We start from the raw sequence: 27599 nt of genomic DNA, 5'->3' as shown, positions 1-27599 counted from the left end.
CCATCCACTCCTTTCAGAACCCTTGCCTCCTTTGTGGGGCAGCCCCATCTCTGGGATGGGGATTGGAACAACCTGACCCTAAAGAGTAACCACTGGTGTGCTCTACCCACCCGCACTGTGCTGCCGCCCTTCAGCCAGCTGCTTTCCTTCCCCAAGGCAGATGAGCCACATCCCACCAGCAGCCAGACATCTGAGGAATCTGTCCAAGGCGGCTCTTTAAACCGATTCCCTGCCAGCTCCCACCCCACCAAGGGAGCTTGGTTAATGTGGCACTCGTGTCCTGAGGCTTTTCCTTGGGTCACTCGGGCAGCAGGCTTTCCGTTACGCCGCGGCTCGGAGACGTGGGTCGGGTGGGCTGCCTTTGTAGCCTGGCCCATGTGCCTCCCGGCGAGCAGCGCCCCAGACAGGTCTGCCTCATGCTCCTGCGGTGGGCAGCTAGCTCAAACTGGCGGGGGAGCTTGGCGGTGCTGTCAGACGTGGGTGGGGAGGTGAGATGCCAGCCGGGCAGCGCCGTCAACTGCAGCAGCACGAGTCCTCCAGGGCTCGAGGGGACTTGTGGGAAGAAGGGAAAGCAGCAGGACCTAGTGTGGAGCTTGTGGAGGCCCGGGCTGCTGGTCAATCCCTTGCCTGCCTTCCAGCACACCAGTCTTTTCTCCCCCCCCACCCCAGTGAAGGGGGCAGCTCTGGGCCTTCCCCAAGCTCCTTGTCTGAGTGTTGGGCCAGCCTTACGCTGTTGTGATTGCCTCCAGGAAGCCCAGACGTACGCGGACGACAACAGCTTGCTGTTCATGGAGACCTCGGCGAAGACGGCAATGAATGTGAATGAAATCTTTATGGCAATCGGTAAGTGGGGTAGCTGCGCAAACTGGCATTGTGCTGAGTGCCACCTGCCCACCCAGTTGAACGGCAGCAATCCCCTGACTCTACACCCCGGGGGAGCAAGACCAAGTCGCTGCCCAGGGAGCCTGTTGCCCGGCTGGACATGGCCACCCCTGCCGGTTAAAGGCCCTCTTCCCTCCCTCCCCCCAGCAGGATCCTGTTGGCAGCCATCACTGCCGCAGGGCAGCCAGAGAGAGAATCTGAGCCTACCCAGTATGGATTAGTGCTGCCAGAGTCCTGGCCAGCCTGTGTGCTGGGCACACCTGGAAGTGGCACGCACCGTACCAAGCCCAGCTGGAGGGAAAGACCTGCCTGACGTGGCACGAAGGCCAGCCTCCCTGGGGGAGCCAGAGTGTGCCGCGTCAGAGCAGAGCTCAGCGGGCCGATGTCAGGAGTCACCGGCTCCTCTGCACATGAGCTGCATTGACCCGTTCCTCTCCCTCCAGCTAAGAAGCTGCCGAAAAATGAATCCCAAAATGCTGCTGGCTCTCAGGGCAGGAATCGGGGCGTGGACCTGCAAGAGACCAACCAGCCCAGCAGGAGCCAGTGCTGCAGCAATTGAGCCGCCGTTCCCACCTGACCGAAGCCCTTCCAATGACCTGACTGGAACCCACTCGACCCAATCGCACTTACGGTAGAGCAGCTGGCAATTGCAGCTGCGGTGATTTCTCCATCTCCTTCTGATCATAGGCTGGAGGGAGCTAGTCCACCTGCACCTTTCTGTACAAATACTAATTCCATTTTAAGTCTTAAGTCACTTTTTTAATATATGAACTGCTCTTCCCTCTTCCTGGTGGTGGATACACGTGCTGGCCTCTTCCCGCCTCTGCTAGGCGAGAGTTCGAGCCGAACGGCTCCCACAAGCTTCTCGTCCACTATTGGAAACAAGGGCCGTTCGTCCCTTAGATGGGATCTTGTTTCAGAGTTATCCACTTGAACAAGCGAAGGCTAGTTCAATGCCACATGCCTAGAACAACCACTAAATAAAACGATAGCATTATAATGACATTCAGCTGTGGTGTCGGAGCCATGTCTCGACCAAATCACAATTATGAGTATTTTGGGGTGGGGGGGCAGAGGGGAGCAAAACTGATTTCTTCTGTATTTTGTATTGTACGTTTCTTCAACATGTAACCAATCAGTATCTTGTCAATATAGTACATACCAACTAGCCTTCTGTCGTCCTCCTTTTGGTGTTGGACTTTAGCATGCCAACTCTTTTTTCTATCTCTTCAGTTCTGGTGTAATGCACTAATAATCCTGTTGCAATTTTTTTGCAAAAAAAAAAATCTTGTATAAAAAACAAAACAAAATTGTCCTTTTTGACAGTGATGTGATGCCACTAATGTTAATAACCTTGCTCGAGTGCAAGCCGCTCTGGTTTACTGATGTACAGAGATGGGGGAGGGGGAGACTTGGAGTAATTTGTCTGTGGAAACCATCTGTATTAAACCTCATAATTCCACAAAATAAAACCTGGAGGGAGGTATTAAAATAGCTTCTGTTGCTGGAGTCTAACTCACGTTGGCTGATGCAATGTCTTATACAGATTGGTATTTAAAGAGGAACTGTCAACTTAGCCTTCATCACAAACTTATGTTGTGATTAAAAAAAATTTTTATAAATCAAATGTGACCAGAAATGTTTGAGTTTTATTAAAGCCACGTAAACGAAAGTTGGGTTCCAGTGTTCCCCACGCATCACGCTAGTACCCGAAAGTGAAACTGGCCAGTGTAGTTTCATTATGAATTTGTGCCAGCTAGCTCTTAAAGCACAACACGAAAGAGCTCCGAGAAGTCAGCATTGTTGTGCCCCTGTTTCCCCATGTGTAGAGTGGCAGTAAGTGCCTCACCAAGACCCTCCAGCAGGTCAGTGGCAGATCAGGAGTAGGACTCGGGTCTCTTGAATCCATCACTGTTCTACTCGCTGATCCTTGTAGATTACCATGGCAGTGTCTAGATTCCCCGTTGTGCTTGGTGTAACTGCCTAACCTGAGTGGAAGTGCCAAGAGTAAAGGGGAGGCATGGTGGAGAAAACTGAAAGGATTGTCTTGAGAACACAGGGACTCTTTTTAAAAGGCACAGAACCAGTGCCAGCTTGAACCAGGTTTATGCTCAAATAAATGTTAGTCTCGGGTGCCCCAAGTACTCCTGTTCTTTTTGCGGATACGGCTTAACACAGCTGCTACTCTGAAACCAGGCCTAGAGGATGGCAAGATGCACAGGAAACAAGCCTCCCATAAAATGAAAGTGGCCCATCTGGCTACGGATGACAGTCTGGAGGAAAAGTCTAAGCCCAACATGCCCATCACCTGTCTGATGGCTTGAAGGATTTGGTAACTATGCCCACAGCTGCAGCAACACTGAGCACTAACAACAAACAGAGGCAGCTGGAGAGAAATCCTGAATTTCAGAAATCCATGGACCAGCCAAGTTGGAGTTTGCCATGTGGAAAATGATGACAGAGCGGTTAACTGAACTTCCTTTTTCCCAGTCTGAACAGGGCAAAGGTAGAAGCAACAACCAGCTCAGCTGTCTTAATCAGTAACCCCATCTCTGCCCCTAGACAGAGGAACTGCTCGATCTAGCAGCATTAGCCAATGGCTGGAGCGGGTGTTGTGAGGTGTCCCTCAGTGCAGGGAGCGTGTTGCTGAAAGGGGGACAGTCATGCCTGCTACCTGTACCTTAACTTCAGTCTACAGTAAAAGCTAGCTGGCAGGGCAGTGCTGCAGTCGGAGGCACCTCGTTCCTGCCACTAGCAGGGCCCCTTATCCTGGGAAAGGTAACACCAACCTCTTCCCTAGCTGATCCTGTGTGTACAAGGGGAGCGTTTCAGGGGAGATGTGGGCAAAGTGCAGAGAGTCCAGAGAAGAGCAACAAAAATGATGAAAGGTCTAGAAAACATGACCTATAAGGGAAGCTTGAAAAAATTGTTTTTTTTTAGTCTGGAAAAGGGTGAGAGGGGACATGAGAACTGTTTTCAAGTACATAAAAAGTTGTTACCAGGAGGAGGGAGAAGAATCCTCAATGTGTGAGGATAGGACAAGAAGCAATGGGCTTAAATTGCAGCAAGGGCAGTTTAGGTTGGACATTAGGAAAAACTTCTGACCTGTCAGGGTGGTTAAGCACTGGAATAAATTGTCCAGGGTGGCTGTGGAATCTCCATCATTGGGGATTTTTAAGAGCAGGGATGGTCTCTAGATAATACTTAGCCCTGCCATGAGTGCAGGGGCCTCGAGACCTCTAGAGGTCCCTTGCAGTCCTAAGATTCTGTGATAAATGTGGAGTGAGACCTGCTGCTCTTTGGGCTGCATAGGGTAGAACCAAACTGTGTGTAGGGAGGATCCCAGATCAGCAGCACCGTGATGGTAAAGGGGTTGAACAGGCCTGTACGGTATGAAGACCAGCCCACTTCATAATTCCCCTGCATACTCCATTGCAATGCAATGGGAAAGCCACCCTGCAACTAGTATCCATGTCACAGACCGTTCCCGTTAGTGGAGGGCAGACACAGCATGTGGGCGGTGTGAAGCCTCTGTAGTGTATTTTCCTTGCACAATTGCTCCTGCTTGGCTTGTTCCTTTAGCGGGCAACCTGGCCTCTCCCATTTTCCAGCTGGAATCTCAGTGGCAGCTGCTCTTGAGATTAATGGGAGCTGCAGGAAGCACCCAGCAATCTCCCACAGACTAACTCTAGCTTCTCTCTAGAAACCGTTCAAAGGGGTAACTGGGAGCGACACAGCAAGGTGACGAGCTGGCTTGCTCTATGGCTGGAGGCATCTAACCTTCCCTGTGCTTGGCATAGACCAGCAGGAATGTCTGGGCTTTCGCTTAACGAAGGTGATAAAAGCTGCCATCTAGGGCCTGTCCCGCTTAGCCAGCACCTCTGGAGTCTGCTGATTTGCAAATGCTCCTGTCTCCTTTCACTCACAGCCTCCTGCCCCGAGTTCCCCAGCTGCGGGAGGGGGTTGTGGGGGCTTCTCCTGTGGTCTGAGCTCAGTACCTTTGCAGCAATGAAATAGGGTAGCAAGTTAGGTGCTGCTAGGCAGGGTGCCTAATGCTGGCCTATGGGCTTCCTGCTGCAGCTCAAAGCACCCCCCATCCCTGGGTCGGTCTCATGAGCAGCTTCTACATGATCACAAAGGCTTTAGGAGCCAACCTCTTCCCTCCCTTGTTCGGATGGAAAGCCTGGAGTCAGGGAGTGACTTGTCTACCACCTGTCTCGGATGGGTGCTGTGGTATCAAGCTGCTTGTCCATACAAGGATCTGTGACTCTAATTAACAGTAAAGGGGATGAGCCGAGGACTAGAACCCAGGTGTTCGAGGCTGTCCGCTCTCCTCTCTGTGTGTTAGATAGCACCCCCTGTCCAGGAACTTGTGAGCTGAATGTCCTGTAACCTCCCCACCTTTTCTTGCAGCTGGGCCTGCCCCTGGTACCTGCACAGGACAATGCAAAGGCCCTGGCAGTGCTAGAGGGGTCCCTGCTCTGGGAGGAAACGCCTCTGCTCAGTGAGAAAGCCATGCTTGCCCCTTCCCTCCCTGGGGGAGGCACCCCCAGGCCTGTTCCTTGGGGCAGGGCTCCCCTGGGCAGCGGGGTGAGCCGAGACCCCCTCCCCACTCCTTCCTGCAGGTTCTGCTGAATTCAGTGAGACGCTCAAGGGTGGGCTTGGAAGCTCCAATCCGCAGAGCCAGGTTTGTGTGCAGTGTAGACAGACCCTGGGGCTGCTTCTCCTGCTGCTCTATCCTGCCCCATGGGGCCTAATCCCTGTACATCAGCAGCCAAGACTGACCCACACCAACGTGCCTGGGAAGTGACTCAACCAGCAGGGTCTGATTTCTAGGGAGAGGAATTTATTTGGTACAAAAACTATTTGGAATCATTTTTGCTCTGACCATAGTGACAAAAAGTGATGCTAGTTTTGAAGCCACTTGTTTTAGGCTCCAAAAATCTGTTCTCGGCTGCTCTGCCGGGGCGGCTGCCAGCAGCTCAGGGGGTTACCCCTGGGCTCTGCTGACGTTGGCCTGGTCCTCTGAGCCCCCCGCAGGGCTGAGCTGGATGGGCACGTTCCTCGCGGGGACGGCTGCGGGGGCCAGGCACGGGGCTTCGATGCACAGCTGCCCCTCCCTGGAGATGGAGCAGGTCAGGCGGTCGGTGTCCACGGCCTCGGGCACGTCCCACTCCCTCTTGAACACCTCGTACTTGTAGGAGAAGGAGCCTTTGCCGTCCTCGCTCTGCGTCTCCTTCCTGCCCGTCAGCAGCACCTTCCTGCCCACCAGCTTCACCGCCAGCTCCTGGGGCGCGAAGCCCCGGACGTCCTGCCGCACGGCGAAGGGCTGGGCCGTCCCCTGGGCCAGGGCCGTGCTGGAGCTCTGGCCTGGCTCCCCGCCGGGGCTGCTGCTCCCTCCGCCAGCCAGGAGCTGCCCCACGCTGCTTGCAAACACCCTGGCCGTCTCCAGCTCCCGCAGCAGCTCCCGCTCCAGCTCAGCAAAGAGGGCCCCCGGGGCCGGCCACAGAGTGCGCACGGGGCCCAGCCGGGCAGCCACGGGGCCGGGGGCGGGCGGCAGGAGCTGCAGGCGGCATAGCATCGCTGCTGCTGGGGCTGCCTCTGGCTCGGGGCTGAGTCCTCTCCGGTGGGGGCCAGGGGCCGATCTGCTCGGGGCCGGGGGCCGGCAGCTTTTATCCCCTCCCGTGGGGGCCTGGCTCCTTCCAGAACCCTCTGGCCCGGACGCCCCCGCCAGGCCCCATTGCCTATTTTTATGAGGCTGATGGCGAGGGGTTACTCATGGGCCAAAATAACAGTGACTGCAGCCCTGGGCTGGATTCCCCACTCCAAATAGAGCAGCAGGAGGGGCCACCGGCTCGGGTTACAGGCGCGTGGGCCAGCCCCACCACCAGCCGGGGTCTGGGCAGGGGAAACCCCGCGGTGCCTGCTTTTACCTGCTGTGAGGATTAGCCTGGAGCAGGGGCTCCGGTCTGATCACAACGGTCCCCTCCGGCCTGGGGATCTATGGGCCTAGGAAAACCCCGGGGCTGAGAGGGGCTGAGGGCTGAGCAGCACAACACCAGGAGTGTCCTTCAGCCCCCGCGCACGTCCCCTGCCTCCCGGCACCAAGGGTCTTGCTCTGGGGGAAGGAGACAGTTCTTTAGCTCCCGGCAATTCAAACCCAAACCCTGCCCTGTCCCAGAGGCCAGCCAGCCGTTCAGCGCACATCCCTGGTGCACCCGGCCCAGGTCTGTCACCTCTAGCCCCCACTTTCTAGCCCTCCGTAAATGGACCCCAAGTGAAAGGGGGCATCCGCACTACGGTTCTTTCAGGCCAAGCTGTGGGACGGGCCCTTCAGTGCCCTGGTTCAGAAATCAACAACCGCCCTTGAGTGGGGCTTGAGTCCCCTCGTTAGCCCATCACGTGATGAGTTATTGCCTGTATGTCAGGACCACCCTGAGCTGGGAGACCCCGTGTGCTGGGCCTAGTACACACAGTGAGGAATTCCCGGCCTCAGGCATTTACAAGCTAGTCAAGGTGTAGGGAGGAGAAACTGAGGCACGGAACAGGGGAAGTGATGTGCCCAAGGTCATCAGCGGAGCTGGGAATAGAGGCCGGGTTCCCCAAGTCCCAGCCCTTGGGCCGACCCACTCTACCCCATTGCCTCTCTGCTGGCTGCATTGAATTGGCAAGGTGCATAAGTTCTGTGGGGCAGGCTCTTCTGAGCCGGGCAGGTGCACCCTGGGCATTCAGCCAAGGGCAGTCATTCCCCGCTGCCCCGTGTGTAACCTGGGGGGGAGGAGCTGGCACTAGAGGGAGGGACCAGCGCTGGAGGCTGGGGCAGGGCTGGGCCACGGGCAAGGTTGGCAGGGCCCGGGCCGTGGCTCCACTCCGTCTGGCAAAGGAAGGTCGGTCACAGGCCGTTGACGGGGGTCGCAGAGCTGCCAGGAGTTTCTATTTCGAGGCTGAGACGAGGTTGCTAATTATAAGCTAGCAGGAGGGCAGAGCGGGGTGTGGGAGCTGCCTGTCCTGGGGGCTGAGTAACAGGAATGAGCTGTCCCAGTCAGCCAGAGGCATCCGGGCCAGAGAGTTCTGGAAGGAGCCAGGCCCCCACGGGAGGGGATAAAAGCTGCCGGCCCCCGGCCCCGAGCAGATCGGCCCCTGGCCCCCACCGGAGAGGACTCAGCCCCGAGCCAGAGGCAGCCCCAGCAGCAGCGATGCTATGCCGCCTGCAGCTCCTGCCGCCCGCCCCCGGCCCCGTGGCTGCCCGGCTGGGCCCCGTGCGCACTCTGTGGCCGGCCCCGGGGGCCCTCTTTGCTGAGCTGGAGCGGGAGCTGCTGCGGGAGCTGGAGACGGCCAGGGCGTTTGCAAGCAGCGTGGGGCAGCTCCTGGCTGGCGGAGGGAGCAGCAGCCCCGGCGGGGAGCCAGGCCAGAGCTCCAGCACGGCCCTGGCCCAGGGGACGGCCCAGCCCTTCGCCGTGCGGCAGGACGTCCGGGGCTTCGCGCCCCAGGAGCTGGCGGTGAAGCTGGTGGGCAGGAAGGTGCTGCTGACGGGCAGGAAGGAGACGCAGAGCGAGGACGGCAAAGGCTCCTTCTCCTACAAGTACGAGGTGTTCAAGAGGGAGTGGGACGTGCCCGAGGCCGTGGACACCGACCGCCTGACCTGCTCCATCTCCAGGGAGGGGCAGCTGTGCATCGAAGCCCCGTGCCTGGCCCCTGCAGCCGTCCCCGCGAGGAACGTGCCCATCCAGCTCAGCCCTGCGGGGGGCTCAGCGGCACCGGCTGAGCCGGGCTCGGAGGACGGGGCCGACGGCAGAGCCCAGGGGTAACAGCCGAGGAGCAGCTCCAGAGGCCGGGGCTGAGACTTGGCAGGGCCGCGCCCTGGCTGACCTGGCTGGCTGCAAGCCAGATTCACGGCGTGTGACGTATTTTTACGTGAAATAAACGTTCCTGATTTCCCCCTGTGCTGGTGGTCCCTCTGCCAGGACTGGCTGGCCCCAGCACTCGCTGCGGGCTCCTCCTCGGGCCGTGGCACAGGCTGGCACCGCGGCCCTGCTGCTGCACCCGTGGCCCGCCTGAGCCGGGGCTGGTGGGTTCCCCCCCGACACGCCCAGCGGGCCTCCCTCAGGGGGGACGTCGGGGGCCCCTGGGCTCCACCGGAGGCTGGGGGTGAGGCACAGCCACGAGCAGGGCCCGGCACTGCTGGGTGATCCCAGGCCTCTGCGTCGGCCGGGAGGGGATGGGCCCAGGGCCGGGCGCCCGCTCCCTGGGGCAGCACGGTTGTCGGGCGAGTTGGTTCGTTGGCCCGGTGCTATTGACACGGGTCACAGAGCGGACACATGTGCCGAGGCGTGTGGGCACACAGACACACACGCACGCTCCATACGGACCACATGTGGGCCCTACACAAATAAGGGACTTCACCCTTTCCAGCCCCTGCACCCTGCCTGTGCCCTGGGAGCTATCGCCGGGCCCCTCCCGCCAGCCTCGGATGCAAACAACAGGGGCCAACTTCAGGGAGGCCCTAGAAGTTCCCAGAGACTTTGGGGCAGGGAGCGATGCCAGGCCCTGCTTGTGGCTGCCAGAAGCTGCCGGCTCGGCTGTGCGGCCCGGTAGGTCGCTCACAAGGCCAGGCTCGTCTCGCCCCCAGCACCGTCTACGGGCAGAGGAGGCCGGCGCGGCCCCTACGTGGGCAGAGGAGGAAGGGCCTGGAAGGGCGGGGTGGCTATATAAGGCAGCCCTGTGGCTGCTGCCAGGGCCAGGGTCCCGAGCCCGCGAGGCAGAGCGAGTCAAAGGCAGCAGGAGTTTGAGCAGCAGAAACATGACAAGCTGCTCCTGGTACCTGGTGCGGCTGCTCCCGCTCAGACGGTGGCCGTGGCGGGGCTTCAGCCCCATGTGGGTCTGCAGCAGCGAGCCAGGGAGCATCCTCCTGGAACCGGCAGAATTCTGGTACCTGTAACTGTGGCGAAGCGGGACTGTTCTTAATGTTTCCTCTGAATAGTGTGGGGGTGCCTCAGTTTCCCCTAGGCAGTTCTTAAGTATCTAGGGGGTGGGGTAAGGGTGTATAATCATTGCAGTGCCCTAGAGGGCAGGTGTGTGCAGGAGTCTGGACACAGAGAATGGCCGACACCCTGTTTCCTGGCAACTGATGGCCTGGGCCCTTCCCCCCTGCAAGGTGAGAGCTAAAGGGTTGGAGAACAAAGGAATCAGGTGCCCTCCTGGCCTGGGAAAGGGACAAAGCCCAGAGGAGGAGGGGCTGGAGGGAGTTTCAGTTTGGGGCTGGCTGGGACATGGAGTGAAGGGCAGACGTGGTTGTCTGGCTCACTGTCCCCCAAAATGGACCCAGCTGAGGGGTCCTGTTCTCTGCACCTACAAGCTCTGGTTTAGACCATGTTCCTGTCGTCTAATAAACCTTCTGTTTTACTGGCTGGCTGGGAGTCCTGTCTGACTGCGGAGTTGGGGTGCAGGACCCTCTGGCTTCCCCAGGACCCCGCCTGGGCGGACTCGCTGGGGGAAGCGCACGGAGGGGCAGAGGAGGCTGAATGCTCCGAGGTCAGACCCAGGAAGGTGGAGCCGGGTGAGCTGTGTGTCCTGCAGACAGGCTGCTCACAGGAAGGCGACTGCCCCAGAGTCCTGCCTGGCGTCGTGGGGAGCAGTCCCAGAGCATCGCCCGGGGACCCCGTGACAACTAACGAATGTGCGAGTGTCACCACCTCCCTGTTCCCCCCGGCTGGGTTGCCAGGTGACGATTCTCTCCGGGTGTCTCTAGTTTGTGTTACTGCTGGAATAAACCTGTTTCCCCCCCATTCCCGTTGTCAGTGGATTTTGCAGAAATGGGTTTTCACTGTGATTTCCAAACAGACTCCAGAGGGGGAGACGTGATATTGCTTGGTGCTAGGGACAACTGCAGGGATTGCGAGGTCCTGGGCGACAGTTCCAGACGTTTGGTCTGGGCGGGGAGCGGGAATGAAATGTAATTCAGAGCCCTGTACCGTTTCAGGCTGGAAAATATTTGAGCATGCGGTAAAAGTGTAACGAATCGAGTTTGGGAAGGGGGGACTAAAAAGAGGTGTTAGGAAGATTTCCCTAATATCTAGCCCCGGGGAGGGGGCCACCTGTGGTTCCGGAGCCACACGTGGCTCGTCAGAAGTTACTGTGCGGCTCCTTGTCTAGGCACCGACTCCGGGGCTGGAGCTGCAGACCCCAACTTTCCAATGTGCTGGGGGGTGCTCGCTGCTCAACCCTGGCTCTGCCACAGGCCCTGCCCCCACTCCGCCCCTTCCCGCCCCCTCCCCTGAGCCTGCCCTGCCCTCGCTCCTCCCCTCCCCCCCACAGCCTCTTGCACAGGAGCAAACAGCTGATCAGCAGGTGCGGGAAGGGAAGGAGGGGGCGGGGCTGCCGGGGGGCGGGAGGTGCTTGGAGTGGGGTTTGGGGAGCGGATGGGGGCCTGCTGACGTATTACTGGGGCTCTTTGGCAACGTACGTTGGTAAATTCTGGCTCCTTCTCAGGCTCCGGTTGCCCCCCCCCGGTCTAACGGATGAACCAAGGAGGTGGTGGAATCCGTCTCATTGTCGAATCTGGTCTTAAAACCCCCCAGCACCTCTCAGGGATGGTCTCGCTTTATTTGGTCCTGCCTCGGTGTTGGGGGCTGGGCCGGATGACCTCTTGAGGCCTTTCCCATCCTCCCATTTCGGAGCCTGTCTGGGGGGTGGGGATGGATACAAGGCTAGACGAGTGCTCTGCAGGTAAATGGGTTTTTAACGTAACTGGGGCAGAGAGAGGTTTCGTACGGGGCGAGTTCCGACACCCACCCCAACAACGATCCTTTGACAGACAGACCCTTGCCCAGCGCCTCGGGGCTGGCCCCAGCTATTCACCAGGTTGTCGGCTCTCGCCGGCTTATCAGCCCTTGCACAAACCCGGGTGTGCCCCCGCCGGGCCCAGCGCCCGCGGGACGGACGCACCGCGGGATCTCAGCTGTCGGCCAGCGTTCTCTTCCTAGCCCGTCTGGTTCCCCAGGGGAGCTGGACCCCTGCACCCTAAAGCTGCTCAGGATGGAGGCCCCTGAGAAGACCTGCACTCCTTCCCCAGCCCCTTGGGGGTCCTGCCTGCTGGTGTGTGCACCTTTGGGGGGGGGGTGGCTGCACCCTGGGAGGTGGGGCTGGGCTTCGGGCCACGCCGTGCTGCTCTGGGCTCCCTAGACCCGCTGGGAAGTCAGCGCCCCACATGGCGAGAGCCCCCTCTTCCTGCATGCACTGGGGGGTTATCCCATTTGGGGGGGGTCACGTGAAAATGAGGGGGGGAGTTACCCCGCAGTGTAGGGGGAGGGGAGGTGCCCCGTGGAGGGGGTTATTTACCCCACACTTGGGCTGCTCTGTGTGTGTGTGTGTGTGCGGGGGGCATTTGCCCCCCCGGGCCGGCCCGCGTGAAGGGTCTCTGGCTGGCTCCGCCCCGGGCAGGCTAAGCCCCGCCCCCCAGCTCGGGGACTACATCTCCCAGCAGCCCCCGGGCCCGCGCAGGCGCAGTGCCGGCCTGGCGCGCACGCCGCGGTCCCGGCATGGCGGAGCCGGAGGCCTCGCAGCCCGGCCGGACCCCGCCGCCCCCCGCGGCCGCGCCCGGCCCCGGCCCCGGCCCCGGCCCCGGCCCCGGCTCCAGCGACCCGGCCCGGCCCGGGCTGAGCCAGCAGCAGCGCGCGAGTCAGCGCAAGGCCCAGGTGCGGGGCTTCCCGCGGGCCAAGAAGCTGGAGAAACTCGGGGTGTTCTCGGCCTGCAAGGTGCGGGGGGGCCCTGGGGGTGCGGGGGGGCCGGGGGTGTTCTCGGCCTGCAAGGTGCGGGGGGGCCCTGGGGGTGCGGGGGGGCCGGGGGTGTTCTCGGCCTGCAAGGTGCGGGGGGGGGCCCTGGGGGTGCGGGGGGGCCCGGGGGGTGTTCTCGGCCTGCAAGGTGCGGGGGGGGGCCCTGGGGGTGCGGGGGGGCCCGGGGGGTGTTCTCGGCCTGCAAGGTGCGGGGGGGCCCTGGGGGTGCGGGGGGGCCGGGGGTGTTCTCGGCCTGCAAGGTGCGGGGGGGGGCCCTGGGGGTGCGGGGGGGCCCGGGGGGTGTTCTCGGCCTGCAAGGTGCGGGGGGGCCCTGGGGGTGCGGGGGGGCCGGGGGTGTTCTCGGCCTGCAAGGTGCGGGGGGGGCCCTGGGGGTGCGGGGGGGCCGGGGGTGTTCTCGGCCTGCAAGGTGCGGGGGGGGGCCCTGGGGGTGCGGGGGGGGCCTGGGGGGTGTTCTCGGCCCGCAGGGTGCGGGGGCGGGTGGGGAGGGCCAGGCATGGGGAGCTGATTCGGGGTGGGGGGAGAAGCTGGGGGAGCTGTCCAGTGTTGAGGCGGAGCTGGGGAAGCTGGGCGCAGAGGGGGATGTGGCCAGTCGGGGTCTCATTGCCTGTGGGGTGGGGGGAGCTGGGAGCTGCTTTTTCCAGCCTTCGGCAGCGACATCATCCCCCGCCCCCCGCCCCCAATGGCCACAGGTCCCGGCTGGGGTTCCTCGTGCACCAGCCTTCTCCGGGCCTGAGGAGCTGAGCGATCCCAGCCTGTCCCCTGGGGCCGGCAGGCTGCACGGGACCCCCCCACGCCCTGTGCGGTGGGGTGCTGTCTGAGGCACCTTCCCTGGCTGTTCCACCCCTCCGGGGTGGCACGGAATGGGGAAGGGAAAGGGCAGGGCCGGCCCTTGGGGTGAGGTCCAGGCCCCCGCACCGATCGCCTGCCTGTCCCTGGCGTAGGCCAACGATGCCTGCAAGTGCAACGGCTGGAAGAACCCCAACCCGCCCACTGCCCCCCGCATGGACCTGCAGCAGCCCGTGACCAACCTGAGCGAGCTGTGCCGTAGCTGTGGACACGCCCTAGGTAAGGCCTTCCGGCGCCTGCCCCCGGCACGGGGACGCAGGGCGGGGCATGGGCTGGGAGCGCGCCGGGCTCTGCTCTGGTGGGACTGTCCGAACAGGTCGGGGCCGCGTTTAGTGCGGCGCATGCCTTCGAGGCCCCCTGGCAACGCCGGGCGGTGCCCTGTGGCTGGTGCCAGGGCGTCACCACCTAAGCCTGCCCGTCTTCTTCGCTGCTCCCCCGTCCAGCTGACCACGTGTCCCACCTGGAGAACGTCTCGGAAGAGGAGATCAGCCGGCTGCTGGGGATGGTGGTGGACGTGGAAAATCTCTTCATGTCGGTCCACAAAGAGGAGGACACGGACACCAAGCAAGTGTATTTCTACCTGTTCAAGGTACGGTGGGGGAGCAGCGGCTTAGCTCTGCCTTTGAGCCGCAAGCCGGGCCTCCAGGACAGCAGCTGAGCCAATGCCTTAATGTCCTGGCCCGGTCGCGTGGGGGCCCCGGAGGGCAGCAGTTCTGACCCTGCCGTGCTGGGACCCTGCTCTTGTTCCGCAGGATGGGCTGGCTGTTCCTGCCCACCTGACGCTGGTTCCACCTCTGGGTAGCCACTGCAAAGGCTTCCTATTTCCAGCCTAAAATCTGGCACATCTCTGCCTGCCTCTGGTCTGGTTGCTGTTCCGTGCAGTTACTTTCCAGGGCACGCTTGGTTGAAGTCAGCTCTGAGGCGGGGATTCCGCTTTGTCCCATGGGCACCCCAATTCGTTCCTGCCCCATGCCCAGAAGCGTTTACAGTCCTTCTCAGCTATAGTATCACCAGGCCATCCTCAAGGCAGGCGTCCTCTTGGCCTCAGGGCTGCGCCTTTCTGGAGGGAGTGCTCATTCTTCCACCTTGGATAAATGGGATCAGGGTAGCTGGAGAGTTCATTCCCTTCCTGGGGAAACGATCTGCACGTGTTATCCACTGACAATGCATCTGATTTGTGTAAGACCTAAAGTAACTATTCCGTTTGTATACATCCTGCCTGGCAAGGGATGGAACTCCGAATTCCTGACACCTCCATGGCTATGTGTTCTGGTGGGCTCAGAAGCCCCCAATGCCCCTGTTCTTGAGCGAGGAATGCTAGTTCGTTGTCATACGAGACTGAAAGAGCCACTCCTCTCCTAACCTGCATCTTGCCTAAAATTCCTGGAGTCCTAGCTGACCTCTGCTCCTTTATTGATGCTGTGAACTGTTCACCAGGCTGAGGTGCTGCTGGCGGGACGTGGGAAGGAGCAGCAGACGGATTACGTGAGAAGTGCGGGAGAGTCTGTGTGTGGTCTCCATTAGGCCTGGGAATAACGAGCCCATGTAGGGATCTAAGCCCAGTGAGCTGCTGGGGTACATACTCCAAGAGTACGCAGAGATCTTCGTACCAGGGAGTCCATCAACTTACCTAGATATTTGCCTAGTTTTACAACAGCCTAGACAAAAAGCACTAGCGAAGTCAGTACAAAGTAACACGTCGTACAGTGACTTGTTTATACGGCTCTAGATGCTGTATACTAAAATGTAAGCACAATATTTATATTCCGGGTGCTTTATTTTATAATTATATGGTAGAAATGAGAAAACAAGCCATTGGTCGGTAGGAGTGCCCTGTGACGCTCTTGTGGTTTTATGTCTGATTTTGTAAGCAAGTAGTTTTTAAGTGAGATGGAACTTGGGGTACCCTAGCCTCCTGAAAGGGGTTCCACTGTCTGGAAAGGCTGAGCACCAGCGATTTATTCTATGTCTGGAAACCTGCTTCAGGCAACCCAACTGTAAGACTGGCTTGAAAGCAGACGCTTTGCTGGAAACTAGATGTTGTCCTGCCACCCCAGTCCCGAGCTGAACCCCCTGGGAGAATACATTGCGAGGGAAGGAGTGGACAAGTTCCCAGGTGGTGTAAATCAACACAGCCCATTAAAGGCACCAGCGTGGCACCATTTAAGCCAGCTGGGGGTCTGGCCGGCTGCTCCTGGCCTGTCCTGTAATGGTCACAGCTTTCTGTGGCTGCTGTAAGCCTCGCCTCTTTCCGGTCTCTGGCACTTTGACACTTCCCCCTTGCCTCCCCAGCTGCTGAGGAAATGCATCCTGCAGATGAGCCGTCCTGTTGTAGAAGGGTCCCTTGGCAGCCCCCCCTTTGAGAAGCCGAACATCGAGCAGGTAACGCCAGCGCTCCAGAGCGGCCGTCCATTGTCACAGTGACCGCAAAGCCCGGTGCACCCTCTGCTGTAACATGCAGCTGTCCCTCAGCTAACGTGTCTGCCTGGACGCCCCCGGCGGGGGGAGAGGTGCTGGCGTCTTCTGATGACCCTCTCTCAAACCGGATCTTACGGCTTTTAGCTTCCTGGCGTCTCTTCCCCCTGCCCCAATAATCCTTGTATAACTGGGAGACGTTCCCTGCAACTGGCTGACTTGTTATCCACCCAGGGTCTGACACGGACACGTCACTGTACGTCTGGGTGCCTCAGTAGCAAACCAAGCCGCATGTTAGCGCTGGTCCGAGGAAATCCGTCCCCGTGGGCCAGTGCTGGGCGCGTTTGTTTCTCGTGGAGGTCTCCCGCCCTGACCCTGGAAGTGGTAGATCTTCGTAAGTCAGAGGGCAGGGGTGGGGAGGGCTCTGGTGGAGCTTGAGGGACAGGGCAGGAATTGCCAGGCGGGGTCAGACCAGGCTCCGTCTTGCCCAGTGTCATGTCTCCAGGCTTCAGCCAGTGCATCTCCGAGCCACACCACTCGGCTGCTCTGGTCTGTACCCTCATGTGCCCCCAATATTCCGGTCTGGGCTCCCTGCTGCCGCCCCTTGGTCCCAGCCCTGAGTCTCTCCGATGGAAGCTGCCAGCTTTAGCAAACCGGTCAGTGAGGATCTTGTTGTGTTGATAAATGACCTGGGAATTCTTGGAGAATCCACCCATACTCATCCCACTACACCTGATCCATAACTGGACCCGGGTCTCGGCTGCTCCATTCCACACCTCCCGCAGCTCCTCGGCTGCGTTAACCTCGAGCACCCCCCCTCCGCCAGCCCTGTGTTCATTGCGCAGAGCCAGCTCTCTGTCGGCTGCTGTGCGACAAAGCCCACCGCAGCTGGGGCCTGCCTTCGCCTCCCCTGACGCTCTGCGGGCGCTCTGCCCCCACAGGGAGTCTTCAACTTCGTCCAGTACAAGTTCAGCCACCTGCCCCCCAAGGAGCGTCAGACCATGTACGAGCTCTCCAAGATGTTCCTGCTCTGCCTCAACTACTGGAAGCTGGAGACGCCCTCCCAGTTCCGGCAGCGCTCGCAGAACGACGACGTGGCCACCTACAAAGTCAACTACACCCGGTGAGCGCTGGGGAGAGGGGCGGGGCGGGGCTGGTGCAGACCCTGTCCCAGCGCAGTGCTCCCCGACAGTTCATCGCCTGCTTTGCTAACGGGGCTTTAGCTTGTGCCCAGCCCCCAGGTCTGGGGGAGCCCTGACTGTGTCTCCCCTCATTTCATGTCCCCATTGAGGAGATCTGGGCTCACCCTCCTCTCCTGAGCTGCCGTGCGCTCTCTGGTCCTGATCTCTCCCGCCGCGCTTCCCGCTGAATTCACAGACCTGGAGGTCCTGAGCCTGCCGCTCTTAAGCATGCCCAGCGCCTGCTGCATCCCCAGAGTGCCGCCGGCAGCTGCCTCTGCCCCCCGGCGGCTCAGCGTGGTGCGCCCTGGCATGTGCTGACTGCACATGCTTGTGCCACTGAAGGGCCTGCAGCTCTGCTGGGCAACTTGTCAATGGGCTAATGCACTTCGCAGCTTGCATCTGGGCCGGGCCAGCGGGTGGGGTTGTGGGCCCGGCGGGTGGGGTTGTGGGCCCGGCAGGTGGGGTTGTGGGTCCTCGTGACGGTTCAGTGCCATGAAGCCAGCGTGCTATGCCCCTGGCTGGCTTGGAGAGACAGCGTCTCTGTGTGCCCCGCACTCTGCTGGGAAATGTCCCCTATCTTGACTACCCCATTGCCCCTCCATTCCCGATAAGATGCAGCTGCTGCGAATTGCATCCCAGCCCATGGCTGCGACCCCAGTCATAACGCCAGCCCCTTGGGGGCTGGTACCAGCATCCAGGAGTGGGCAGGTCCCTGGGAGTTGCCCCCTTTCTCCCCCCAGCTGGCTGTGTTACTGCCACGTGCCCCAGAGCTGCGACAGCCTCCCCCGCTATGAGACCACCCACGTCTTCGGGCGCAGCCTGCTCAAGTCCATTTTCACCGTCACCCGCCGGCAGCTGCTGGAGAAGTTCCGGGTGGAGAAGGACAAGTTGGTGCCGGAGAAGCGGACACTCATCCTCACCCATTTCCCCAAGTAGGTGGGCTGGCTCCCAGGGGGTGGGGCTGGCTCCCAGGGGGTGGGGCTCTCACTGGCCCTGGCGAACCCAGAGGTGGCTGTGATGGGTGGGTCACGTCTGGTCTCTGCATACCTGATCCCTGGGCCCAGCTCGCTGGGTGAGGCTCCTCCCCATGGGGTACCTGCCCCGTTAATCTGGGTGGCCACGTGTGGCCCCACACTCCCCCTCCCCCCCCCCCCGTGCTGCTCACGGTTGGCAGCTCTGATATGGCCATGCCACCTGCCTGCCGGCTGCTGGCTAACATGCCCTGTCACCCGCCCTGGCCAGGTTTCTGTCCATGCTGGAAGAGGAGATCTACGGGGAGAACTCACCCATCTGGGAATCTGACTTCACCATGCCAGCCACGGAAGGCGCCCAGCTGGTCCCACGCCCAGGTACTTCACTGGGGAGATACCTGGGAGCGATTGGGCTCATGCCATGCCGGCTCCGTTGCAAGCCCGTGCTTTCCTCGGCCTGGTGGTGTGGGCCGCGGAGGGCCAGTGCAAACGCCTCCTGTCCGGGGCCACGTGGGCACCAAGCCCGGGGCGGGGGGCTGTGGGCCAGCGGGTTCGGCGCGTGAAAGGCTCCGTTCTCATTCCCAGCAGCCGTCAGCACCGTCGCCGTGCCCAGCACCCCGATCTTTAGTAAGAAGCTCGGCAGCAGCAGCTCCTTGTCCTCCATGAGCCTTGACGCCAGCTCGGCAGAGCCTGTGCCAGGTAACGCCGGCTCCAGCCCTGCACTGTCGTCCGTCGTCCCCGTCCCCGTCCCCCCCCAGTGGGTGCGGGGAGGGGCTGAGATGGCCCTGGGACCCTGCCCAGGGGCACAAGCCTTTATGGCCCCAGCGCCTCTGGGACTGTGTGCGCCCCGTGCCAGGGGCTCGTGCCCGAGGACGCAGCGCCCTGGGAGGGGTCGGCCTCTGGCCAGCGCCACCTGCCCTGGAGTGAAAGGGGCAAAGTGCTGCCAGACCAGAGTGGTCCACAGTGAACTCTTGAGAGTCCATGGGGCTGCTTGGGTCTCCAGCGTGGGCTGGGGAAGGGATCTCAGGTTCCAGGGGGTGGAAGGGTCTGTGGAGACGGCGAGGTAGGGGGAGGGGGCTGCCCTTGCGATACGTGAGGACGGTGGATGCCCAAGTGGATCATCGTCAGCCAGCTCGGGAACAGCCTGCACCCGCCATTCCCTGTAACCCTGGCTCCCGTCGGCCACGAGCCGTTCAGCTCAAAGGTGGGGGAATGAAAGAACAGCCTTTAGACCCCTCGTCTGCCGCCCGCCCCCCCGAGCACAGACTGCCTGGGATGGGCCGTGCCCAATTCCCTAACAGGCAGCTCCACCCAGGAAGCCATGGAGCACCCAGTTGGCCTGGCCTGACCCTGTAGGTGGCCGAGAGGGGAAGCCCCCTGCGGGGTGACGGCAAGGCCTCCCAGCCATGCTCGTGCCCCAGCAGCACCGGTTCCCGCGGGCCCCAGCCCTGCCGAGGCCTGGCTGCTGCTGCAGGGTCCGAGTGCGCCGGCTGCCGGCTCCCTTGCGCTGTGGCTCGGCGGGAGGCGGCGTCCTGAGCCACATGGGGTGGGAGATGCAGGGAAGCGAGTGGCCCATGGCCTGGCCCTGGCGTGACCGTCCTCTGCCGCCCGAGCAGGTGAGAAGCGGAAGCTGCCTGAGAGCCTGACGCTGGAGGACGCCAAGCGGATCCGGGTCATGGGCGACATCCCCATGGAGCTGGTCAACGAGGTGATGCTGACCATCACGGACCCGGCTGCCATGCTGGGCCCGGAGGTACGGGGTAGGGTGCAGGGCAGAGAGCTGCGTTAGTGGGGCCAGGGTTGCTGGCGACAGTAGGAGCTGCCAGCCCTTTGGAGCAGCTGTGCCAGACGTTGGCTGGCACCTGTGTCACGGAGTCCCTGGGCGATGCTCTGGAACTGCTCCCCATGAAGCCAGTCAGGACTCTGGGGCAGTCGACTTTCTGTGAGCAGCCTGTCTTCAGGACACGCAGCTCACACAGCTTCCACCTTCCTGGGTCTGACCTCGGAGCATTCAGCATCCTCTGCCCCTCCGTGCGCTTCCCCCAGCGAGTCCGCTCAGGCGGGGCTCCTGGGGAAGCCAGAGGGTCCTGCACCCCAACTTCGCAGTCAGACGTGACTCTCAGCCAGCCAGTAAAACAGAAGGTTTATTAGACGACAGGAACATGGTCTAAAACAGAGCTTGCAGGTGCAGAGAACGGGACCCCTCAGCTGGGTCCATTTTGGGGGGCAGTGAGCCAGACAACCCCGTCTGCCCTTCACTCCATGTCCCAGCCAGCCCCAAACTGAAACTCCCTCCAGCCCCCCCTGCTCTCGGCTTTGTTCCTTTCCCGGGCCAGGAGGTCACCTGATTCCTTTGTTCTCCAACCCTTCAGCTCTCACCTTGCAGGGGGGGGAAGGGCCCAGGCCATCAGTTGCCAGGAAACAGGGTGTTGGCCATTCTCTGTGTCCAGACTCCTGCACACACATGCCCTCTAGGGCTCTGCAATGATCAGACACCCTTACTCCACCCCCTAGATACTTAAGAACTGCCTAGGGGAAACTGAGGCACCCCCACACTATTCAGAGGAAACATTAAGAACAGTCCCACTTCGTCACAGCCTGCTCTGACCCCGTGCCGGGGCCTGGCGTGACTCTCTTGTGGGGGAGAGGATGGAATGGGCAGCAGCCAAGGAGGAATCCAGTGCCAGCTGCAGGAGGACATGAGCCCCGCTATGCCCTGGGCTGGCTCCTGGCTGGGCGTCAGTGGGCCGGAGGGGGGTTGGGTAGGTGGACAGGGCTTTGTCCCTTACCCCCCGCTCCGCGCCCCAGACCAGCCTGCTGTCAGCCAACGCGGCGCGTGACGAGACGGCGCGGCTAGAGGAGAGACGCGGCATCATCGAGTTCCACGTCATCGGCAACGCGCTCTCGCAGAAATCCAACAAGCGGATCCTGATGTGGCTGGTGGGGCTGCAGAATGTCTTCTCCCACCAGCTGCCCCGCATGCCCAAGGAGTACATCACCCGCCTCGTCTTCGACCCGTATGTGGGGGGGGCTCTGGGGAGCCGGGCGCAGGCTCCGGGGTGGGGGGTCTGCTCTGGGGAGCCGGGCGCAGGCTCCGGGGTGGGGGGTCCTGGCTCATGCAGGAAGTGGAGAGCCCCAGTTCGGTCCCTGCGTCCTGGTTGCTCCAGAGGCCCAGGCCCAGCGTGACCCCAGCAGCTGTGGGGTGGGGGAATGGTCTGCACCCCCAAGCCAGGCTGACATTGCGGCCCAGATTCCTCCCCAGTCCCATCCTGTTAACTCCAACGGGGCCACTGCTGTCTGAGCTGCAACCTCCTCCCCACCCCCCCAGCTGCTGCAGCGACTTGCGGGGGGCAGGATGGTGCATTGAGGCTGCCCCCCACCCCCTGTAACTCTGGCTGTGCCTCCCCCGGCAGCAAACACAAGACCCTGGCTCTGATCAAGGACGGCCGGGTGATCGGGGGCATCTGCTTCCGGATGTTCCCCACCCAGGGCTTCACGGAGATTGTCTTCTGTGCTGTCACCTCCAACGAGCAAGTGAAGGTGAAGGGAAAACTGCACTCACCGGGGGGGTGAATGAGAGAAAACAGTGGGGAGCTGCACGTTGGGATTGGGGAGCCCAGGGCAGAGATAGCTGGGGGGGGCTGCGGGTCGGGAGGGAGGGGCACCGGTTGGGCTTGTGGGAGCCCAGGGCAGGGATAGTGGGGGCTGCGGGTAGGGAGGGGGGGCACTGGCAGGGCTGGGGGAGCCCAGGGCAGGGATAGCTGGGGGGCTGCGGGTCTGGCGTGAGGGGAACGGCAGGGCTTGCGGGAGCCCAGGGCATGGCCAGCAGGTTGGGATTGGGGGGTGCTGCAGAGGGGTTTGGGTGGGGAGCCCAGGCGTAGATAGCAGGGGGGAGGCTGCAGGCCATGGCTCTGGGGGAGGGAGGGAGGCAGGAGCTGATGTTTTGCCCCGGCCCTGGTGAGTGCAGCCTTGTGGACGGCGGGAGGTACCCCGAGGCCGGGCCGGGGACCATGTTTAACGCTGGCTGTTCCTGCGGCCGAGCAATCGCTCTGCTGGGGTCTGTTCCCCCAACATGTCCTGGGGCAGGGCCAGCCTGGGGCATCTCCCCCCAAGCCCTCTCGGAAACACTGAGACCCACCTGCCCCGGGGTCTCGCCTGACGGGCGTCTGTCTGTCTGCCTGCCTGCCAGGGGTACGGGACGCACCTGATGAACCACCTGAAGGAGTATCACATCAAGCACAACATCCTCTACTTCCTGACCTACGCCGACGAGTACGCCATCGGCTACTTCAAGAAGCAGGTCTGGGCCCCTGGCGCCGCCGGCCCTCGCCCCCCTAGGGAAGTGTCCTAATCCCCCCGCCCCCCGGTGTGGCTCGCTCGCTCTCACAACCCCCCTTCCTCTCCAGGGCTTCTCCAAGGACATCAAGGTGCCCAAGGGCCGCTACCTGGGCTATATCAAGGACTACGAAGGGGCGACGCTGATGGAGTGCGAGCTCAACCCCCGCATCCCCTACACCGAGCTCTCGCACATCATCAAGAAGCAGAAGGAGGTATCTCCTGGGCGGGGGGCCTGGCTTCTTGCCCCCGCCACGCCCGCGTGCCCGCAACACCTTGAATGCTCTTGACGCTAGTGCAGGGAAAGGGCATTGCTGCCGGCCCAGGAGGCTGCTGTCCTGTGAGCGCCTCTCTCGGGCAGCGTCTCCATGGCCCAGGCAGCTCCCAGCAGGGCTTTGCCATGCGCGTGCTAGTCACAGGCCAGCGTCCGGCCACGACGCAGCACCTGCCTCGGGCAGACCCAGACCCACCCCCCGGAGCTGCTGCCTGCTTCCGGCTCGCCCTGGGCAAGCCCTGCTTCCAGCCCTGGCCGCTAGGCAGCCTTGAGGGCGGTGGCCGCCACATCCTGCGGGCATGGCCCTGCGCCCGGCTCCCCCGCCAAGGCCCGAGGGTGAGGGGAGCAGGCCGGGACCAGCCAGACTCTGCCCTCGCCAGGCCTTCCCCCGCTCGCTCCCAGCTGGCCTCTCCCACCGCAGATCATCAAGAAGCTGATCGAGAGGAAGCAGGCGCAGATCCGCAAGGTCTACCCAGGCCTGACCTGCTTCAAGGAGGGCGTGCGGCAAATCCCTGTCGAGAGCATCCCTGGAATCCGTAAGTTCCGGCCACGAACATCTGCAGCCCGGGCTTTGCCTGCTCCGGCAGCAGGGAAGGGCTCTGACGGCTACCCCCGGCCACGGCGGCCGTAGCTACCCACCTGGCGCCTGTGCCTGTCCCTTTGCAAATGGTCTCGGCTGTGGCCAGGCTGTGCCACGGCACGGTCCCCGCTGCAGCGTGCAGCATCCCAGTGGCCCCTGTCCTGGGGGGCGAGGCTGGGCAGCGGCCGGCTCCTTCCTTAATACAGTAACAAGAGCAGGAGCCTCAGGAGAGAGCGGAGGGGTTGAACGGCTCTGCAGCCGGCCGCCTGGCAGTGGCTCTGATCTGTGCACTTGGACAGGAGCACAGCTGGCATCCCAGCCTCGGCTCTGCAGGACTGTACAGCTCCCGGCACGTCTCGGTGGAGCAGTGCATTCCGGGGGCAGCGGAGGGGGTAGTCGTGCCCCTCCTAGCCAGGTTTTGGAGGGCTGGGTCGGGCAGTTCGGAGGTCATGGAGGCGGAGTGCTACCCAGGGACGGCGCTTGGGGAGGGGATTGGGACACGGTTGATGGCGTGTGAGCGAACGCCTCTTCCTGCCTTCCAGGAGACACGGGATGGCGGCCGCTGGGGAAGGAGAAAGGGTAAGTGCTGTTCCCAGCCCCGCGTCTGTCGCTGCTGGCCTGGGGAGCTCACCAGGGGTACTGAGTGGGGGGAGCAGCGGCGCCGGTTTGATATCTTACCCCTGTCAGCAGTCCGGGCCAAAAGGGGCGATTGCTGGAGGGCCCTGGAGCTGTCTCCCTGGCCTGGCAGACAATGCAGGGATGGCACGTGGCTGCAGTCCATTCTCACCACCCCGGCAGGGGACCCCAGGCTGTCAGATCTCGGGGCAGCAGCGTCCTTGGGGCGTCTGGGCCGTAGCTGTGTGGGAGCAGCCGTGACACACGTGGTCTGAGCCTGGTCACGTTGCCTCAGGGATCCCTCGTGTGGCTCTGTCCCTGGCAGGCCGCTGCTCTCAAAATGGAGGCAGCGTGTCCTGCTGCAGCAGAGTGCCCTGAGCAGGCTGCCCAGGAGGGAGGACACGAGTCCCCCCCACGCGGGAGGGCCAGGGCCTCGCCTAGCCGTGAGAGCTCGATGCCCGCTCGCCTGCAGGTGCTGGGAGGGGACAAACGTGGTGGATGCTGACCTCATCTGACCCCTTCTCCTGCAGGAAGGAGCTCAAGGACCCAGACCAGCTGTACAACACCCTGAAAAACCTCCTGGCCCAAATCAAGGTGATGGCGCGTGGGGGGCATCTCCCCTGGGGTCTCACTCTGGGCACCGAGAGATGCTGGAGGCAAAGACTTTGTTGGGTATCAAGAGCTTCCATGGGTCCATTAGAGCCTCCATGCCTGGGCACATGCCAGTCGCCAACTGAGGGCTCCGGGCGGGTTCTCCCTGAACCATGGGGTTTCTGGCACCTTCCCCTGCCACAGCTGGGTCCAGCAGCCGGGGGAGAGGCACCTCGGCTGGTTCTGATCCATGGTCCCTGAGTCCAGGGCATCTCGCTCTGTCTGAGCTCCCTGTCCTCAGGGTGGGGGTCAGGAGCCAGGCACCTCCCAGGCCTGGCTCTGGAAGAGGGCGGTAGCAGGCTGGTTGTGCAGCGGGAGGGGTGTTCGATCTGTCCGCCATGCGTGAGGCTCTAACTGCCCCTCGCCCCCCACAGACCCACCCCAGCGCCTGGCCCTTCATGGAGCCCGTGAAGAAGTCAGAGGCCCCTGACTACTACGAGATCATTCGCTTCCCCATCGGTAGGTGGCCGATCTGCCCGAGGCCCACGCTGCTCCAGGAGCGCCGCACGCCCGGCGGGGTGGGGGGTGGGGCGAGGCGAGCATGGGCTGCGTGGGGTATACAGTGGCAGTGGGGGGGCAGGACTCCTGGGTCCTATTTCACCTCTGGTAGGGAAGTGAAATCTAGTGGCTGGAGTAGGGCTGGGTTCTGCCCTCTCCTGTGGCAGGGGTACGTGAGGTTCTAGTGGCCAAGGCAGAGGTGGGGAGCCCTGACTCCTGGATTCTGTTCCTGGCTCTGTCACTGACTCACTGCACCCCCGTTTCCCCTCTGTGGGGCTGAGGGCGCTGGGATCTGATGAGGGGGAAGCACGGAGGGAGTAACCCAGCCAGCCGCACGCTGGTTGCTGCCCCCGTTTCCCCTCTGTGGGGCTGAGGGCGCTGGGCTCTGACGAGGGGGAAGCACGGAGGGAGTAACCCAGCCAGCCGCACGCTGGTCGCTGCCCCCGTTTCCCCTCTGTGGGGCTGAGGGCGCTGGGCTCTGACGAGGGGGAAGCACGGAGGAAGTAAGCTGCTGCCCCCTGCAGACCTGAAGACCATGACTGAGCGTCTGAAGAACCGCTATTACGTCACCAAGAAGCTCTTCGTCGCCGACCTGCAGCGCATCATCACCAACTGCCGGGAGTACAACCCCCCCGACAGCGACTACTGTAAGTGCGCCAACGCCCTCGAGAAGTTCTTCTACTTCAAGCTCAAGGAGGCCGGGCTCATAGACAAGTAGGCACTTGGGGGGCCCTGGCCCTTCAGCGTCTCCTCCTGGCCTCGCGCTTCCCTTGTGCCCAGAGCTCCTGGCCGGGACATCGCTTCCTGCGTCACTCTCCCAGGAGGGTCTCCTGGGCTTCTCCGAGCCCGGATCAGGTGGGGGCGGGGCGCGCATAGCTGCTGAACGGCCAGAGTGTGGGGCCAGCTCCCCTCCTGCTGCTGGGGGACGCCCCTGGGACTCTGGCTTCTCTGCTGGCACTCGCTGGCTCACCACTGGCCTCTCCCCTTGGTGTCAGGGCTGCGTTAGCCACCGGGGCAGCAACCAGGACCGGAGCGGCCCAGGGCCCCTCTGCAGCAGTCCAGGTGACACTCAGCATGCGGGTGTCGCTGCACAAACTCGGAGCCTCACCCTGGAGGCAGGAGCCACGGGGTGCTCTTGGCTCTGCAGTGGATTCAGCCGGGGCATGGACCTGCTGGGCTTGAAATTCCCCTGGGCTATGCACATGGCACGTCTTTGCTTTATGTGGCCGAGGCCCAGCCCCCACTCCCCCCCCGCATCTCCCATACGAACACTGCTCCTGCCGCAGCCTGCTGTGTTCCCTTCGCCTCCTGTTCCCGCCTGCTCCTTTGCTCCCCGTGGAGCATCCCTCCCTGCTACTCACTGCATGAATGTAAAATGGGGTCGGTGTTCTCCTCCCCTGCTGGCTAGAGGGCAGTGGGGACGGGAGCTGCCCCACTCTGGCCTTGCCTGGGTTCAGGGTCTCGGCTGCAGGCTGTGTGAGGTGGTCCGAGGGGTCTGTATCAGCTCTCAGCCATTCCTCCCCCAGCAGCTCGGCCTGCGGCCGATGCTCTGTTCTGTCCTGCCCCGGCGCTGCATGCTCCCCTGGGGCTGGGCCCTTGCCTGTGAGTCCGGCCCCAGCCCTGCTTCCCTGGGGTGAGCCATTCGGCTAGCGTGTTAGCCCCTGCTGCGGGCCCTCTGAGCTGCACCAGATTCTGACCCCATCTCCCCTGCCCCGTGCTCCAGGGCTTCTCCCGGCTCCAGCTCCCTGAGCGCTGCACTCCTGCGCCATAGTAAGGGCCACCTGGGGCAAAGCTTCCCACCATGGGCTCCTGCCCCTCCATTTCAGTGGCACTTGGGCTGCAGGCCCTGGGGCAGGGGAGGGTTCTCCAGTGTGGTGGGGTGACAGCTCAGGGGAAATAGGTCCTAGGCTGGAGCTTTGCTGTGCAGGGGTAAACAGAGTGGTGAGCGGCTAACAGAGTGGTGAGTGCCCCTCCCTGCTCCTTCCTCTGCGGCCTGAACGGAGTCCCCTGGGCAAGGGAATGATGGGCCCTGGGGCGGCTGCTCCCTGCCTCACAGCTGGGTTACTGAGCTGTCCTGCAACCCCTCGGGAAACAGGAGCCTCCTGCTCCTTCTGCCTCTCCTCCATGGCAGGGGGCCCCTGAGTCCTGGCAGAGCGACAGGCCCCCGCGAAGTAAAGAGCTGTTGCCCTCTGGCTCATCGGTCACCTCCCTGTGGTACCAGCCCGTGTTGCTCCTGGCGGCCTGGCTGAAGTCACTAGCAACGCAGAGGAGCGGATGGAAGAGCAGCCAGGCGGGGGAAGCATTTTGCCGTCGTGTTCCCCCAGACTGCTCACTGTTGCCTTATTCTCCCCGCGCGCTGGCCTGTCTCTCATGCGCTGCCATGGGGCAACTGGTCCTGCTGCCAGGGGCCCTTCCCATCTCCCCATTTCATTTTTATTTTCCTTTATTTTATTTTTTTAAATAAATGTACGTGGCCCCCGTGAAGCACGTGTCTGTCTCCTGGTGTCCCGGGGCCCCCAGCAGCGAGGCACTGGGGGTGGGCAGCCTCCCCCGGTCCCC

At 62.2% G+C, this 27599-nt stretch overlaps 4 protein-coding genes across 5 annotated transcripts in view; 3 read left to right on the top strand and 1 right to left on the bottom strand.

The window, feature by feature from the left end:
• RAB5C (RAB5C, member RAS oncogene family) overlaps positions 1-2509 on the top strand; it is a 39906-nt gene extending 37397 nt beyond the window's left edge. Inside the window, exons 5-6 of the mRNA XM_048830066.2 lie at positions 750-843; positions 1326-2509. Coding sequence (XP_048686023.2) covers positions 750-843; positions 1326-1441 — 210 coding nt within the window. The 3' untranslated portion in view covers positions 1442-2509. The remainder of the gene's footprint in view (positions 1-749; positions 844-1325) is intronic.
• A 3199-nt stretch (positions 2510-5708) lies between these two features.
• On the bottom strand, positions 5709-6610 carry LOC125626722 (heat shock protein beta-11-like). The gene has a single exon (XM_048830069.2). The coding sequence runs from the start codon at positions 6461-6463 to the stop codon at positions 5873-5875; it is 591 nt and encodes a 196-aa protein (XP_048686026.2). The 5' UTR covers positions 6464-6610; the 3' UTR covers positions 5709-5872.
• A 1184-nt stretch (positions 6611-7794) lies between these two features.
• LOC125626713 (uncharacterized) lies at positions 7795-8819 on the top strand. Its single transcript, XM_075123643.1, has one exon. It carries the CDS (start codon positions 7911-7913, stop codon positions 8688-8690), a length of 780 nt encoding a protein of 259 aa, XP_074979744.1. The 5' UTR covers positions 7795-7910; the 3' UTR covers positions 8691-8819.
• Positions 8820-12419: 3600 nt separating this feature from the next.
• KAT2A (lysine acetyltransferase 2A) lies at positions 12420-27524 on the top strand. 2 transcript variants are annotated; one of them, XM_048829953.2, is made up of 18 exons: positions 12420-12635; positions 13616-13739; positions 13964-14109; positions 15813-15902; positions 16877-17058; positions 17857-18048; positions 18359-18465; positions 18673-18786; positions 19704-19840; positions 20896-21104; positions 21501-21627; positions 22277-22387; positions 22494-22637; positions 23118-23232; positions 23819-23855; positions 24422-24485; positions 24917-25001; positions 25565-27524. In XM_048829953.2, the coding sequence occupies exons 1-18, from the start codon at positions 12420-12422 to the stop codon at positions 25756-25758; spliced, it is 2394 nt and encodes a 797-aa protein (XP_048685910.2). In that variant the 3' UTR covers positions 25759-27524. The 2 variants fall into 2 exon arrangements, with proteins under 2 accessions (XP_048685910.2, XP_048685917.1); XM_048829960.2 differs by lacking the exon at positions 12420-12635 and adding an exon at positions 13065-13080.
• Positions 27525-27599: the final 75 nt, after the last annotated feature.

The sequence above is a fragment of the Caretta caretta genome, chromosome 27 (genome assembly GCF_965140235.1).
Source record: "Caretta caretta isolate rCarCar2 chromosome 27, rCarCar1.hap1, whole genome shotgun sequence".
In the NCBI taxonomy this organism is placed as follows: Eukaryota; Metazoa; Chordata; order Testudines; family Cheloniidae; genus Caretta; species Caretta caretta.
The sequence above is the reverse complement of the archived record's forward strand: the minus strand, read 5'-3'. Positions and strand labels throughout refer to the sequence as shown.